The sequence below is a fragment of the Balaenoptera physalus genome (assembly GCF_965194825.1).
Source record: "Balaenoptera physalus genome assembly, chromosome: 3".
Classification (NCBI taxonomy): Eukaryota; Metazoa; Chordata; class Mammalia; order Artiodactyla; family Balaenopteridae; genus Balaenoptera; species Balaenoptera physalus.
The window spans coordinates 59,864,991-59,879,422 of record NC_138890.1 but is presented as its reverse complement, the minus strand read 5'-3'; the positions used below and the strand labels follow the sequence as shown (position 1 = coordinate 59,879,422).

General features: G+C 41.8%; 2 protein-coding genes across 2 annotated transcripts in view; both read left to right on the top strand.

Annotated features, from left to right (window-relative positions):
- Positions 1–1,506, top strand: part of LOC309657111 (protocadherin alpha-1-like) — a 49,276-nt gene extending 47,770 nt beyond the window's left edge. The window contains 4 exon segments of the mRNA XM_082454158.1: positions 1–210; positions 212–296; positions 300–1,065; positions 1,068–1,506. Of these exon segments, the coding sequence (XP_082310284.1) occupies positions 1–210; positions 212–296; positions 300–1,065; positions 1,068–1,498 (1,492 nt within the window). The 3' untranslated portion in view covers positions 1,499–1,506.
- A 19-nt stretch (positions 1,507–1,525) lies between these two features.
- Positions 1,526–11,536, top strand: LOC309657105 (protocadherin alpha-2-like; the record flags this gene model as incomplete). The annotated part of the gene is made up of 1 exon (XM_082454142.1): positions 1,526–11,536. The coding sequence occupies exon 1, from the start codon at positions 9,128–9,130 to the stop codon at positions 11,534–11,536; it is 2,409 nt and encodes an 802-aa protein (XP_082310268.1). The 5' UTR covers positions 1,526–9,127.
- Positions 11,537–14,432: the final 2,896 nt, after the last annotated feature.

Here is a 14,432-nt window from a genome sequence, read left to right as displayed (position 1 = left end):
TAAACAAACAAACCAAAAAAACAAATTCAAAATTGATTCCAGCTCAGGGGAAATTAGGCTAATTGGTAGACTGGATTATGAAGAAACGAAATCCTACGAAATTCAGGTAAAAACAGTTGATAAAGGAGGTCCTCCAATGTCAAATCACTGCAAGGTTTTAGTGGAAGTGCTGGATGTAAATGATAATGCTCCGGAACTGGCGGTCACATCCGTCTTTGCCTGTAAGAGAGGAGTCTCCACTCAGCACCGTCATCGCCTTCATCTCCTTGTCTGACCGTGACTCTGGTGTCAATGGGTAGGTGACCTGCACCCTGACGCCTCATGTCCCCTTCAAGCTGGTGTCCACCTTCAAGAATTACTATTCGCTGGTGTTGGACAGCGCCCTGGATCGCGAGAACCTGGCGAACTATGAGGTGGGGGTGACCGCGAGGGACGGGGGCTCGCCTTCTTTGTCGGCCACCGCCAGCTTGTCCGTGGAGGTGGCCGACATGAACGACAACGCGCCCGCGTTCGCGCAGCCCGAGTACACGGTGTTGCTGAAGGAAAACAACCCGCCCGGCTGCCACATCTTCACGGTGTCGGCGCGGGACGCGGACGCGCAGGAGAACGCGCTGGTGTCCTACTCGCTGGTGGAGCGGCGGGTGGGCGAGCGAGCGCTGTCGAGCTACGTGTCGGTGCACGCGGAGAGCGGCAAGGTGTACGCGCTGCAGCCGCTGGACCACGAGGAGCTGGAGCTGCTGCAATTCCAGGTGAGCGCGCGCGACGCGGGCGTGCCGCCTCTGGGCAGCAACGTGACGCTGCAGGTGTTCGTGCTGGACGAGAACGACAACGCGCCGGCGCTGCTGCTGCCCGGGCCGGGCGGCGGGGCGGGAGCGCCGAGCCAGCTGGTGGCTCGGTCGGTGGGCGCGGGCCACGTGGTGGCGAAAGTGCGCGCGGTGGACGCGGACTCGGGCTACAACGCGTGGCTGTCGTACGAGCTGCAGCCGGCGGCGGGTGGCGCGCGCAGCCCGTTCCGCGTGGGGCTGTACACGGGCGAGATCAGCACGACGCGCGCCCTGGACGAGGCGGCGCGCCGCGCCAGCGCCTGCTGGTGCTGGTGAAGGACCACGGCGAGCCGGCGCTGACGGCCACGGCCACCGTGCTGCTGTCGCTGGAGGACAGCGGCCAGGCGCCCAAGGCCTCTTCGCGGGCGTCGACGGGCGCCGCTGGCGCGGAGGCCGCTCTGGTGGATGTGAACGTGTACCTGATCATCGCCATCTGCGCGGTGTCCAGCCTGTTGGTGCTCACGCTGCTGCTGTACACGGCGCTGCGGCGCTCGGCGCCGCCCAGCGAGGGCGCGTGCGGGCCCGGGAAGCCCACGCTGGTGTGCTCCAGCGAGGTGGGGAGCTGGTCTTACTCGCAGCAGAGGCGGCAGCGGGTGTGTTCTGGGGGCGGGGGGCCGCCCAAGACCAACCTCATGGCCTTCTGCCCCGGTCTTTGTCCAGATCTGAGCACGTAGGGAAGAAGTGAACATCCAGAGACAAACTCCGTAATATAAGTTCAACTTCCAAGCTTTGGCTTTAGTTTTTTAAAATTTTTACTTATCTAACCATGTCTTCAAATGTCACTTTAAAAGATGTATTCCAAGTGTTCACTAAAATTGCAACAAATCTTACCATTTATTGTGGATATTTATTCTATTACTTATAGCTGCATCTTGACTAGAACTTGGAATCAAACAACAAAAAAACTAATGTAGGAACAAATTGCCATATTCCTTGGTTCAAAGAGTAGGATACTTTTGAAAGAATACTGAAATATTAAGCAGTCTTGATCATATTTAACACAGAATCTTAGCGTAGTCAAATACATTGTCATTTTCAAGTTTATATATAGCTCGGAATGAAATGTCAAGCCCTGGACAAAAAATTATAGGCAGATTTACAGAAACCATCTGCCTTCCCTTAAGGTTTTATGTTTCAAAGCGGGCAATTAAAAAAAATCGTTTTAAACAAAAGTAATTTACAATATATTTGTAGGGTGATATTTTAATTTTTATGTTAAAATATACAACTGTTTTTTCGTTGCTTTTATGATCAGTATCCTGATGCCAACGACTTTGAGTTCTCCTGGTTCTAGAAAGCTTAGCGTGGAATGAATTTTTTAGTATAGGATCTGGTTAGGAAACACCTTCCATTTACTCACAAATGTTCTAAGACACTTTATTTATTTATTTTTAAATTTATTTTTTTAATTTATTTATTTTTGGCTGCATTGGGTCTTCGTTGCTGCACGCGGGCTTTCTCTAGTTATGGCGAGCGGGGGCTACTCTTCGTTGCTGTGCGCGGGCTTCTCATTGCGGTGGCTTCTCTTGTTGCAGAGCACGGGCTATAGGCACGCAGGCTTCAGTAGTTGTGGCACGTGGGCTCAGTAGTTGTGGCTCGCGGACTGTAGAGCGTGGGCTCAGCAGTTTTGGCGAATGGGTTTAGTTGCTCCGGGGCATGTGGGATCTTCCTGGACCAGGGCTCGAACCCGTGTCCCCTGCGTTTGCAGGCGGATTCTTAACAACTGCAGCACCAGGGAAGCCCTAAGACACTTTATTTTTACTTCTCTCAACCTTTCCAATAACTTTGTGAAGTGCATACTTTAGTCTCACTTTGTGGATGAAAGTGCTGAGGCTCAGAAAATCTAAGTTCAGTATTTTTCCTAAGTTTTCTCCAGATTTCCCAAAGATATCCAAAACTTGCTTGTTCTAGTAGACTTCATTGCCTTTTATAAAATATTTAAGGTAGCTTACAATGGAAGATATTTACAAGAGCAATTTTAAAAAGTCTGTTTAAAAGCCAAAGTAAATGATCAAGAGAAGAGTGGGAACAATTTATCAAAAATTCAATCATAGGCTGAGTGCAAATCCTAGTGCTCACCTTCCTGGAAGTAAGTACAAAAATATAAAAAAGAAGAATAAAAGGAATTTCTCTGTACCAATTCTTCAAGAGAGAAAAAAACTCCTCTCTTCCTGCTATAAATTCAGAGTTGATTACTGATCATTATGTAAGGGTTTAGCAATATCCTGAACAGTATGTTTGATAGCAGTTTTGCAAAACCAGCTGAAACATATTTGTTATAAATATTATTATATATGCTAGTCATTAAGTCAAGAGCACATTAAGTTTTATTTCCTATGTTTAATTCTGAAACTACACAAGTATTAAATGAACATATTTTTGTTTGCAAACATTTAAATAAACGTGCAGAAAAAGTCCCTTGAAAGTCCCCTTGTGAAAGCATTCTATAAGAAATTAGTATAATTTAGTAGTTAAGTTTCTAGATATTTGAATTGATATAGTGCTGTTGCTTAGAGTGTTTCAAGAAACAGGCAGTGAGTATGTTTCTGTAACTTTTCAAATATTAATTATCATACCCACCCAGGCTTTTGGCAAAAATCAGCAAATAATAATAATAATAATTTTAGATTTCACGTTGCCAAGAAAAGTTTCCAGCTCCTTTAAATATGAGATAAACTTTGCAAGATTATAAAACAGGGCAAGATAAATTAAGGAGTCACAAAAATAATTTCTATTCCCTAATTCACATTACCTATGTGCCCATGTCCAGGCTTAGGAGTTTCTCTATGGACACTGAATATATTTACTGATGGATCAGTACACAAGCACACATGGAGAGCCTACTACAAACTAAGTCCTGCTGTAGAAACTAGGGACCTAGCAAGAGTGAAACAAGATAGGAGAGGTCCTTGGCTTCAAGGGGACCACATTGTAACCTGTTTAAAATAACAATTGTGTTATGAAAAGACTTACATTGGTGTAATATTGTCTTTTCAGCTTTCTTTGTCTAAACAAGGTGTCTGTAAAAGAGGATCTCATTCTATTCATGACTTTTAAAAAATAGGCAGTATAATGCTGACTGTTATTAGCAAGTTTTCTGGACAAAAAGCAGATGTGGGCTTTCCTTCTTTATGCGATTTGCACTCAGAAAACTATATGTAATTCTCATTGCCTCAACTAATGAAAATATAATCAAGTAGATGGAAAATGCCCTGGAAAGGGGAACTAAAATGATCAAAAAATTAGGAGGGATAGAGGAAACTATGTTTTAAGGCCAAACTGAAAAATCATAAACAGTATGGAGAAGGTAAACATATATTTCCTTTATCAAGCCAAAAAAACTTGAGTTAGAGGTTGACATTTGAAGCTAGAATGGCACAATTTGTTTCTTCAAGAATTTATATAGGTTGAAAAATCAATTATCTAACAGTACTTCACTGAGAGGTTAATAATAAGATTTCTAATGGAATTGGACATCACTTGATAAATACCAATAGCCCTTTAAATGTGGCCTGAAGAGATTCAGGCATGCCTTCACACAGCTACATTGGGATCACTGTCAAAAAAATTTTAGATGATGCATTATGGATCTAAGAACAGACAAACATTTCTTTCTGTATTATGATTATTGTTGTAAAGGTTAAAAGTTTTCTGGGTTATTTGAAGGTATTAACTTGGAGGTGAATCTCAAATTTTAGTTAATGACTACTAAACCAAAAAAAGGGGGTTTAAGATTACAAAGTTTGAAAAGTGATTTCTTAAATGAAAAGGTACTTCTGGGATGGAGGAAAAGATGATTGTGGAGTGGTGTTTTTACTTAATATTTATTTTTATGTAAATATGAATGGATTTACCATTGGTAGTTAATATTCTTGTGCCATTCAGAATCTTTGTGCCAACTTTCAATAGTTTTGTCTTCCTTTACAAGATTTCTTCCAGGAAATGTATTTCTTCCTCTTTTCTTCTTTATAAAGATGACCCAGTTGCCATATTTTTCTACTTTTCCACCATTCTTTGCTATCATTAATATGTATTCATTGAACAATTTAGTATTAATAAAAACTTAGACTAATATAGATTTATGGAAAATTTATTTTTTGGTACTTACTTCATTGTATGTTTACAATTCAAACTAGTCATTCATTTAGGAAATTTATTGACTTAAAAATTGTCAAATCCTCAAAAGGTGAAGTTATATTTGCTGAGATCTTATTACCAGGTTATAATCACTGTTATGCAGTTGGATTAGTTTTGGTTAATATTAATTATCCATTAAAGTTGGCAGCTTCACACCTTTGCTGTCCATCTGAAAAACTAGGCAAAATCATCATGCTGTTAATACTGAAAATAACAATGTTATTTTCATTTTTCTATGAAGGCTCCAAAAAACATCCCACTGGAAACAAAAACTATGATTTCTTTCAGTAAAATATTAGTAAAACATATATTATTATCTTTTGATTATTCAATTTCAGTAACGAATTTCAGTTGCATGACTATGATTTTAGGAATTGCAATTTTATTATCAAATTACCTTGGTATGATGATACTAATGTAATTTCATTTGTAGGGGAATATTATGTTTACATTGCCTAAAGTACAAGAAAGAACACCTGAGAAGACTATTTCTTGATACGTTCCTTCTTTTTCAGAAAACTTCCTTTCTAAGATTAGAACTGTAATTCTATTTTCTAGTATAACAATAAGTGATTAGAGAAGTTAGTTATCACTTCAAGTACCTTTGAGACTTGTGGTCAGTCAAGCATACAAATAGATGAGAATGAGAAATAGTTGTTTATTTTGGTAGCCACTATTAGTATTTCTGTTCTCCCCCTTCTGGGAACACTGGAGGATTTCACTTCCCTGCTACCTTGAGCTGTGATTTTCTTTGATCAATGAAATGTGCATGATGTATACCACTTCCAAGCAGAAGTAGATAATTGCCAGTGCAAGACTGTCTTCTGTTGTCTTTTCCCATTGCAGCATTTATGGAAGTACAGGTTGATGCTGAGATGCCATAAGATCAAAGCATTCTGGGATGCTGAGCCAACATGTGGAGAAAAGCTGTCCTAGGCAGTCTTCCATAACCACAGAGGACTTTGCAGAAGTCAGAAATAAAATTGTGTTTACTTTAGAGGTAAAATGGAAATAGTCAATATACAGCAACATGGTCATTGGGGTTCCATTGCCATTAAGCTAATGTGAATAGAATACATTTTAAGAGGAGAGCATTACAACAGGTAATACAACTGATAGGAGAACATTATTATTCACCCTTGCACTAAGGTATCTGACCATTAAGTAGATGAGGTAACTTGGATTCCATGGAAAAATTTATTGTGTAGTGATTTATTTTTATATAAAAAGCAGGAGAAGAAAAATAATAAATGGAATTTAAAATGTTTTAGGCACCTCTTCTTCTTTCTTTGTTTTTCTTACCTAGCATCCATTTCCCCTTCTTGTTTTTTTCCTTCTGAGGCTTTGTTGTAGTTTTGTGAAAGACCTGAATGAGGATTTTTCAAGAATAAATGCTCAGACACATAAATCTTAAGGCATTGACAGTTTGCTTTGATAAGGGCAAAGGATATAATTGTAGCAATGGATACTATATTAGTTTTGTAGTGCTGCTGCAACAAATTACCACAAACTTGGGAGCTTGAAACAACAGAAATTTATTCTCTCACAGTTCTGGAGGCCAAAAGTTCAACAAGGTGTTGGCAGGGTGATGTTCCTTCTGAAGACTCTAGGGGAGACTTCTTCCTTGCCTCTTCCAGTTTCTGGTGGCTCCTGGCATTCCTTGACTTGTGGCAGCATACCTCCAATTTCTGCCTCAGTCTTCACATTTCCTTCTTTCGTGTGTCTCTGTGCATCTTCTCTTTTCCTGTCTCTTATAAGGACACCTGTCATTGGATTTGTGGCCCACCCAAATCTAGGATAATGCTAGGGTTAGGGTTACCTTATTTATATCTGTAAAGATCTCTATTCCAAATAAAGACACATTTTTAAGGTTCTGGGTGGATATATCTTTTGGAGGCTACTATTCCAACCACTACAGACACAAGTTTGGTGGTATTTGTTGAGCATGGCTTCTCAGTCTCCTTTCCCCATTAGGGGAAATGTGCTTGGATTTCTGGCAATGGTACTCTATCTCTCTGAGGGAAGGGAGAGAGACATTCTAGGTCCTCAGAAACCCTGAATAACAGCAGAATGTACCTCATACCTTCAGACATGTCATTCTCAAAATCCAGCAAAATTACTTTATAGGATTGCAAAAATTCCCTTAAGCAAGCCGTGTTTCCTAGAGCTAATATCTTGATTCTAGGCATAATTCCTTAATATGTCAACAGTAGCCAGAGTAGCCACTGATTATAAAAAAACTACGGGGTGTTACAAATATGCAGTTGCATTGCAACTATGTAATGATATAATGGCCAGTCTGCAGCTATGTGCAATCAGTTTAAGCTCCAGGAGAAATTGGGTGCATGAGTTCTTGCACTGGCCTTCATGAGAACCAACCTCCTCATTTTCAGTCCACATAATTTAGGCATGCCTGATTTCATCTCCTGGCTTCAAGAATGAATAAGCAACCCATGTCTGGCCAATGTGAGAACCATCACAACTATTGACTAAAGGAAAGATACATCATCTAAGTTGGGTCAAAGGAAGTGATATTCTAGGATTTTTGCTGGGGATATTAGGAAAAGGGCATTTTTTTTCTGCTGAGAGTCACTAAATGTGGCCTGAAAATAGGTAGCCTAAAAGTTACTTTGGCCATTTTTGCTCTTCCTGAAACTGGTAAATAATTGTCTATTTCTGTGCATAAGACAATAAATGATGCTCTGCTTTTTTGCTTAAGTCAGTTTACTTGGGGTTCATTGTTAGAGTATGATTAATATAAGTATATACTTTATAGATGGTGTGAATAAATATCTTAAGTTATTGGACTAAAGGGAGAAATTAGCATTGGTTTTCAGTACTAGGAAAAGCTAGTTTTTCTTTAGCAGGGATTTTTCTTTTCTTTTACGGACAGTATAAATCTTGCAGTTAATTTTGTTTTCCTCTTTGCTGAAAACAAAGTTTGTGACCTCCTTAGAATAACTGAAAATAACTTTTATGCATTTTGAACACTGACCCACCCTCAATTAATTTTATTTTATCCCTATGTTATCTTTATCATATTTTCATATTGTTTGTGTATGAAGGGGACAGCTAAGAATTATTAAAATAAGATATTCTCAAATAATTAACACTAAAAAGAGGTCAATTACACTGTTCTTGAATGAAAATCCAAATGTAGTAGAAAAGGGAACATTCTTAATTAAGAATACATTATCCAAATGAGGAACAAATGAATTGTTAATTTACAAACATCTGTGAACAGTTCAGAAAACAAACTAAAAATGGAATATATAAATATATTTTCAATTTATAAAGTATAAAATAAATACCCTTTGAAGAAACTGAGAAAAAATTCTGTTATATTCAAAAGAACTGAAAGCAGGGTCTCAGAGATATTTTCACACCCACACTCATAATAGCACTATTCACAATAGCTAAGAGGTGGAAGCAACCTTGATATCCATGGACAGATGGATAAATGGATAAACAAACTGTGGTATATACATGCATCAGAATATTATTCAGCCTTAAAAAGTATGGAAATCCATCACATGCTACAACATGGATGAACCTGGAGGACATTATACTAAGTGAAATAACCCAGTCACAGACAAATACTGTAAGATTCCACTTATGTGAGGTACCTAGAGTAGTCAAATTCATAGAACCAGAAAGTAGAATGGTGGTTAGAGGGGTGTGGTGTGGTGGGAAAGGGGAGTTGCTTTCTAATGGGTATAGATAGAGGTTCATGTTTGCAAGGTGAAAGTTCTCAAGATCTGTTTCACAACAATGTGAGTATACTTAACGTACTAAATTGTATACTTAAAAGTGGATGAGATGGTAAATTTTGTTATATGTTTTTAACACAATTAAAGGGGGGAATGATATATTTCAGAGTTTAAAATAAATATTTTTCCTAAATGAAAGCTATCAGTAAACTTAGACTAGACAATTGTTTAATTTTTAATCTACAGAATAAATAGTAGAGCCTACATTTTGGCCACATGATGTCGCTGTCTACTACAGTGTATTCTGTAGGAAGAAAAATACCCAGGGCCCTATTGTCACTCCAGAGAGACAGAACAGTAAGAGAAGCAGCAGGACTTGAGCAGAGACTAGAGGACAATATTTAAAATTTTGCAAAACATGATATTTTAATTTGATCAACTCGCTGAGTATTGGTGATGGTGTCTTCTAAGAGTAGGGGCGGAGAGGTCGGGTGTCTGCTACTCTCGCTTCTGCTCCTCGCTGCAGGGGAGGCCAGGAGCAGCCAGGTCCACTACTCCGTCCCCGAGGAGGCCAAACACGGCACCTTCGTGGGCCGCATCGCCCAGGACCTGGGGCTGGAGCTGGCGGAGCTGGTGCCGCGTCTGTTCCGGGTGGCATCCAAAGGCCGCGGGGACCTTCTGGAGGTAAATCTGCAGAATGGCATTTTGTTTGTGAATTCTCGGATCGACCGGGAGGAGCTGTGCGGGCGGAGCGCGGAGTGCAGCATCCACCTGGAGGTGATCGTGGACCGGCCGCTGCAGGTGTTCCATGTGGCGGTGGAGGTGAAGGACATTAACGACAATCCGCCAGTATTTCCAGTGACAGTAAAGACTATCCGGTTTCACGAATCGAGGCTGCTTGACTCGCGGTTTCCTCTAGAGGGGGCGTTTGATGCAGATGTCGGAGTAAATGCTCTTCTCTCCTACAAGCTCAGCTCCAGTGAGTTTTTCTTTCTAGATATACAGACAAATGATGAACTAAGCCAGTCTTTGTCTCTTGTGCTGAGGAAATCTCTGGACAGAGAGGAAACTGCCGAGATTAATTTGTTACTGGTGGCTACTGATAGGGGCAAACCTGAGCTCACAGGCACCGTTCAACTGCTTATTAAGGTATTAGATGTGAATGACAACGAACCTACTTTTGACCAATCAGTTTACAAAGTACAGTTGTTAGAGAACATCGCAAACGGATCCTTGGTGATTAAATTAAATTCTTCTGATGCAGATGAAGGATCAAACAGCGAGACTGTGTATTCATTTAGTGGTGATGTGTCCCCCAATATAAAGACCAAGTTCAAAATAGATCCCAGCTCAGGGGAAATCAGAACTAAGGGACAATTAGATTATGAGGAAGTGAAATCTTATGAGATTCAAGTCATTGCCTATGACAACGGGACTCCACCAATGTCTGGGCACTGTAAAATTTCAGTAAAACTTGTGGACATCAATGATAACACACCAGAAGTCTCAATCACGTCTCTTTCACTTCCCATCCGAGAGGATGCTCCGCTGGGAACAGTCATCGCCCTCATCACGGTGTCTGACCGCGACTCCGGTGCCAACGGGCAGGTGACCTGCACCCTGACGCCCCATGACTTCTTCAAACTGGTGTCCACCTTCAAGAATTACTATTCGCTGGTGTTGGACAGCGCCCTGGATCGCGAGAACCTGGCGAACTATGAGGTGGGGGTGACCGCGAGGGACGGGGGCTCGCCTTCCCTGTCGACAACGGCCACCGTGTTCGTGGAGGTGTCCGACGTGAACGACAACGCGCCCGCGTTCGCGCAGCCCGAGTACACGGTGTTCGTGAAGGAGAACAACCCGCCCGGCTGCCACATCTTCACGGTGTCGGCTCGGGACGCGGACGCGCAGGAGAACGCGCTGGTGTCCTACTCGCTGGTGGAGCGGCGGGTGGGCGAGCGAGCGCTGTCGAGCTACGTGTCGGTGCACGCGGAGAGCGGCAAGGTGTACGCGCTGCAGCCGCTGGACCACGAGGAGCTGGAGCTGCTGCAGTTCCAGGTGAGCGCGCGCGACGCGGGCGTGCCGCCTCTGGGCAGCAACGTGACGCTGCAGGTGTTCGTGCTGGACGAGAACGACAACGCGCCCGCGCTGCTGCTGCCCGGGCCGGGCGGCGGGGCGGGCGCACTGAGCCAGCGGGTGGCTCGGTCGGTGGGCGCGGGCCACGTGGTGGCGAAGGTGCGCGCGGTGGACGCGGACTCGGGCTACAACGCGTGGCTGTCGTACGAGCTGCAGCCGGCGGCGGGTGGCGCGCGCAGCCCGTTCCGCGTGGGGCTGTACACGGGCGAGATCAGCACGACGCGCGCCCTGGACGAGGCGGACGCGCCGCGCCAGCGCCTGCTGGTGCTGGTGAAGGACCACGGCGAGCCGGCGCTGACGGCCACGGCCACCGTGCTGCTGTCGCTGGAGGACAGCGGCCAGGCGCCCAAGGCCTCTTCGCGGGCGTCGACGGGCGCCGCTGGCGCGGAGGCCGCTCTGGTGGATGTGAACGTGTACCTGATCATCGCCATCTGCGCGGTGTCCAGCCTGTTGGTGCTCACGCTGCTGCTGTACGCGGCGCTGCGGTGCTCGGCGCCGCCCAGCGAGGGCGCGTGCGGGCCCGGGAAGCCCACGCTGGTGTGCTCCAGCGCGGTGGGGAGCTGGTCTTACTCGCAGCAGAGGCGGCAGCGGGTGTGCTCTGGGGAGGGGCCGCCCAAGGCAGACCTCATGGCCTTCAGCCCATGTCTCCCACCCGGCCCCATTAGTGGGGATAGAGAAGAGCAGCTGGATGTGAAGGTTGATCTTCCTGCTAAAGTGAGTAATTTTTAAAAATCCTTTCAAAAATGTCTTTGTTTTTAATTCTCAACGTTACTACTCCTTTGGAAACATTTTAACAGTTAATTAGTCTTGTTGCTGTCAATAGAGTCTTCAAGGTACTGGTTTTGTGGTTAAAATGTTTGAATTTCTTGTGACTAATGGCTTTGAACCGAATCAGCAATAAGTGGTAAGACCCATACTTTGAGGTTTTTACAAGTCGCTGTAGAGTTATTTTATTGCTAAAAATCTGGATAGAAACTAAATATATTTTCCAGGGTAAATTGAATTGATTCGAATATTTGACTTAAACTGTGGTGTGCTAATACCTCCACAATGCTTCAGTAAATTATGACACTTTTTATTGGAAATTCCTACTAGATGTTAGTCCAAATGTCACTGGTGCACTTTCTTTTTATTATGCTTTTACATATTCAGTTTCAAATATTAGTTTATTAAGCCTGTTGCCTCCTATAGAGCCTCTTTTACTCACTTATCCATTTATCTGTATTCTCAGTTCCTCCTTTCTACTTGAACATGATTGTTTTAATTTTTGTGCTCACATTTGACAATACTGTGTATTGTTGCTAGTTTTCCAATTGGGTAAAAAAAAACTAGAATAATAAATTTATTGCTTTTAGAATTGTATCATTTTCTATCTTCTGTTTCTCACTACTTTTTATTAGTAAGCATTAAGAAATCAATAGGAAGTGAAATTTTAATACTCTCTTTAGTATATCATCATTTAGAAAATATTGCTTTTGAAAGAATATTATTAATCTTGTTAAGAAATATTATTTTCTATCTGAACAGTGTAGAGAAAAATACTGTATATCTCATTTTAAAACTATTCAGTTAGCAAAACTTATTTATTATTAACCTCTTTTACATGCAGTATTAATGATGCTAATGTCCAAAAAGTTCAATAAGTCAATGTTATTACTGGTGACCCTCCTCTGAATACCAACCTATTAATGTGTGTCATGTAGCAAGTACAAAGTTCCAAATAACTAGAAGTGAAATTATTTTCCATTCATTTCCCTATTTGGTATTTGGTCAGTTCCCCTAGTAAATAGTTCGTCTCGCATTGAAGTTTCTTTGCCAGTGGAAACCAAAGCTTAGGTATGTTAGTGACTGGAGAATGGGCAAGTATTCTAAACCATTAGAGACAAAAATGAAGATACCAACTTTGCTCCAGTGTATTCCATTCTAATTGTGTGGAATACTTTTCCACACAAGTTATGTACTACAACTTCCTACTTCTTTGTTCAAGTTTCCTTGGTGAGACCTGGTTAATACTCAGTGATATTGTGGGATAGGCCAACATATAAAATAGATAGTCCTCCTTTTTTCCACTTCCATTTCCTCTTTCTGGCACTGTCCTTTGTGGCCTCCTGTCCATCAAGTATGAGCCACAGCATGTCCAACCTCAGTTCACTATTTTATTAGGTATCATTTTCATCCTATTGTGAATAATAGAGCCATCCAGAGTTCTCGTCTTCCAGGATGTGGGACTTCAGTCTTCAAATCCAGCTCCCCTCTTCAATTTTTTTTTTTTGAGTACAAATGGGCATATAGTTTTATTTTTTATTTTTAAAATAAATTTATTTATTTATTTATTTTTGGCTGCGTTGGGTCTTCGTTGCTGTGCGCGGGCTTTCTCTAGTTGCGGCGAGTGGGGGCTACTCTTCGTTACAGTGTGCGGGCTTCTCATTATGGTGGCTTCTCTTGTTGCGGAGCACGCTGTGCTCTAGACGTGCGGGCTTCAGTAGTTGTGGCACGTTGGCTCAGTAGTTGTGGCTCACAGGCTCTAGAGCGCAGGCTCAGTAGTTGTGGTGCACAGGCTTAGTTGCTACCCGGACCAGGGCCCGAACCCTTGTCCCTGCATTGGCAGGTGGATTCTTAACCACTGTGCCACCAGGGAAGTCCTCCTCTTCAACTTCTTGACTAATGTGATTCTCAGCTAATAAGACATTTTAAAGACTTTTGAGTTTTTCCCTTTAGAGATGTGTTGTCTCTATACCCGGTAAATAGTGAATAGTTCCCAAATAAATATCCTTTCTATTCTTTTGCATTCCTCATCTATGCATTTAATTACTTGCAAAATAAAGTAAATGGACAGGGAGTCCTTTTCACTTCCTTTCAGTGTGTTTGATACTAATCATTTTGCACAAATCTGCAGTTTGGGTACTGGAACAGTGAAACTACTTTGATTTATGTTTTAATTCAGAAAAAATGGGGGGGGCAGTGTGGCTTTTCGTAGAATGGGAGCTTAGAGCTATTTTCACTAGATTGATTTTTTTTTTGTCTTAGACAACTATGGAGTAAGAGGTTTATGAACATAAAAGTCAAAGAAAGTTTTAAAATAGCTACCATCATGTCCTTCTATATTGTTTTTTGTGTGTCAGGAAAATATATTATGCTCTATTATTTGGGAATTCTTTATTGACCATTAGAACTATTAATGTCTCAAAGATCATGATTGCCAAGAACTGGAATGAAAACTAAGCTAAAATCCAGGTTTTCAATATGGAAATTGAAATATATCTTAAGTAGAGCAATGTCTAAGGAAAATATTTTTGTTATCTCTGGAAAATTATAGAGGTTGCTGAGACATCATATTTCTTAACTAGCTACATGACCACCTTAATTTAATGCATTTTATTAAGCAATTGAAGAAAACCAAACCATTCTATAGGGTAAATGTTCAGCAAATACTCAGTAAGTATTCTGAGCTATTAAACTATTATAACACAAATATTCTCTTCAAAAGTTTATATTTCAAAAATGGAGGATTAGACACACATACCCAAATACCTAAAAAAGAGAAATTAATGTAATAAATGTCCCAAGTGATTTGATCTAGATGCTACAGTATAAAAGAAAATAAAGATGCCTGCTCAATTGGTTT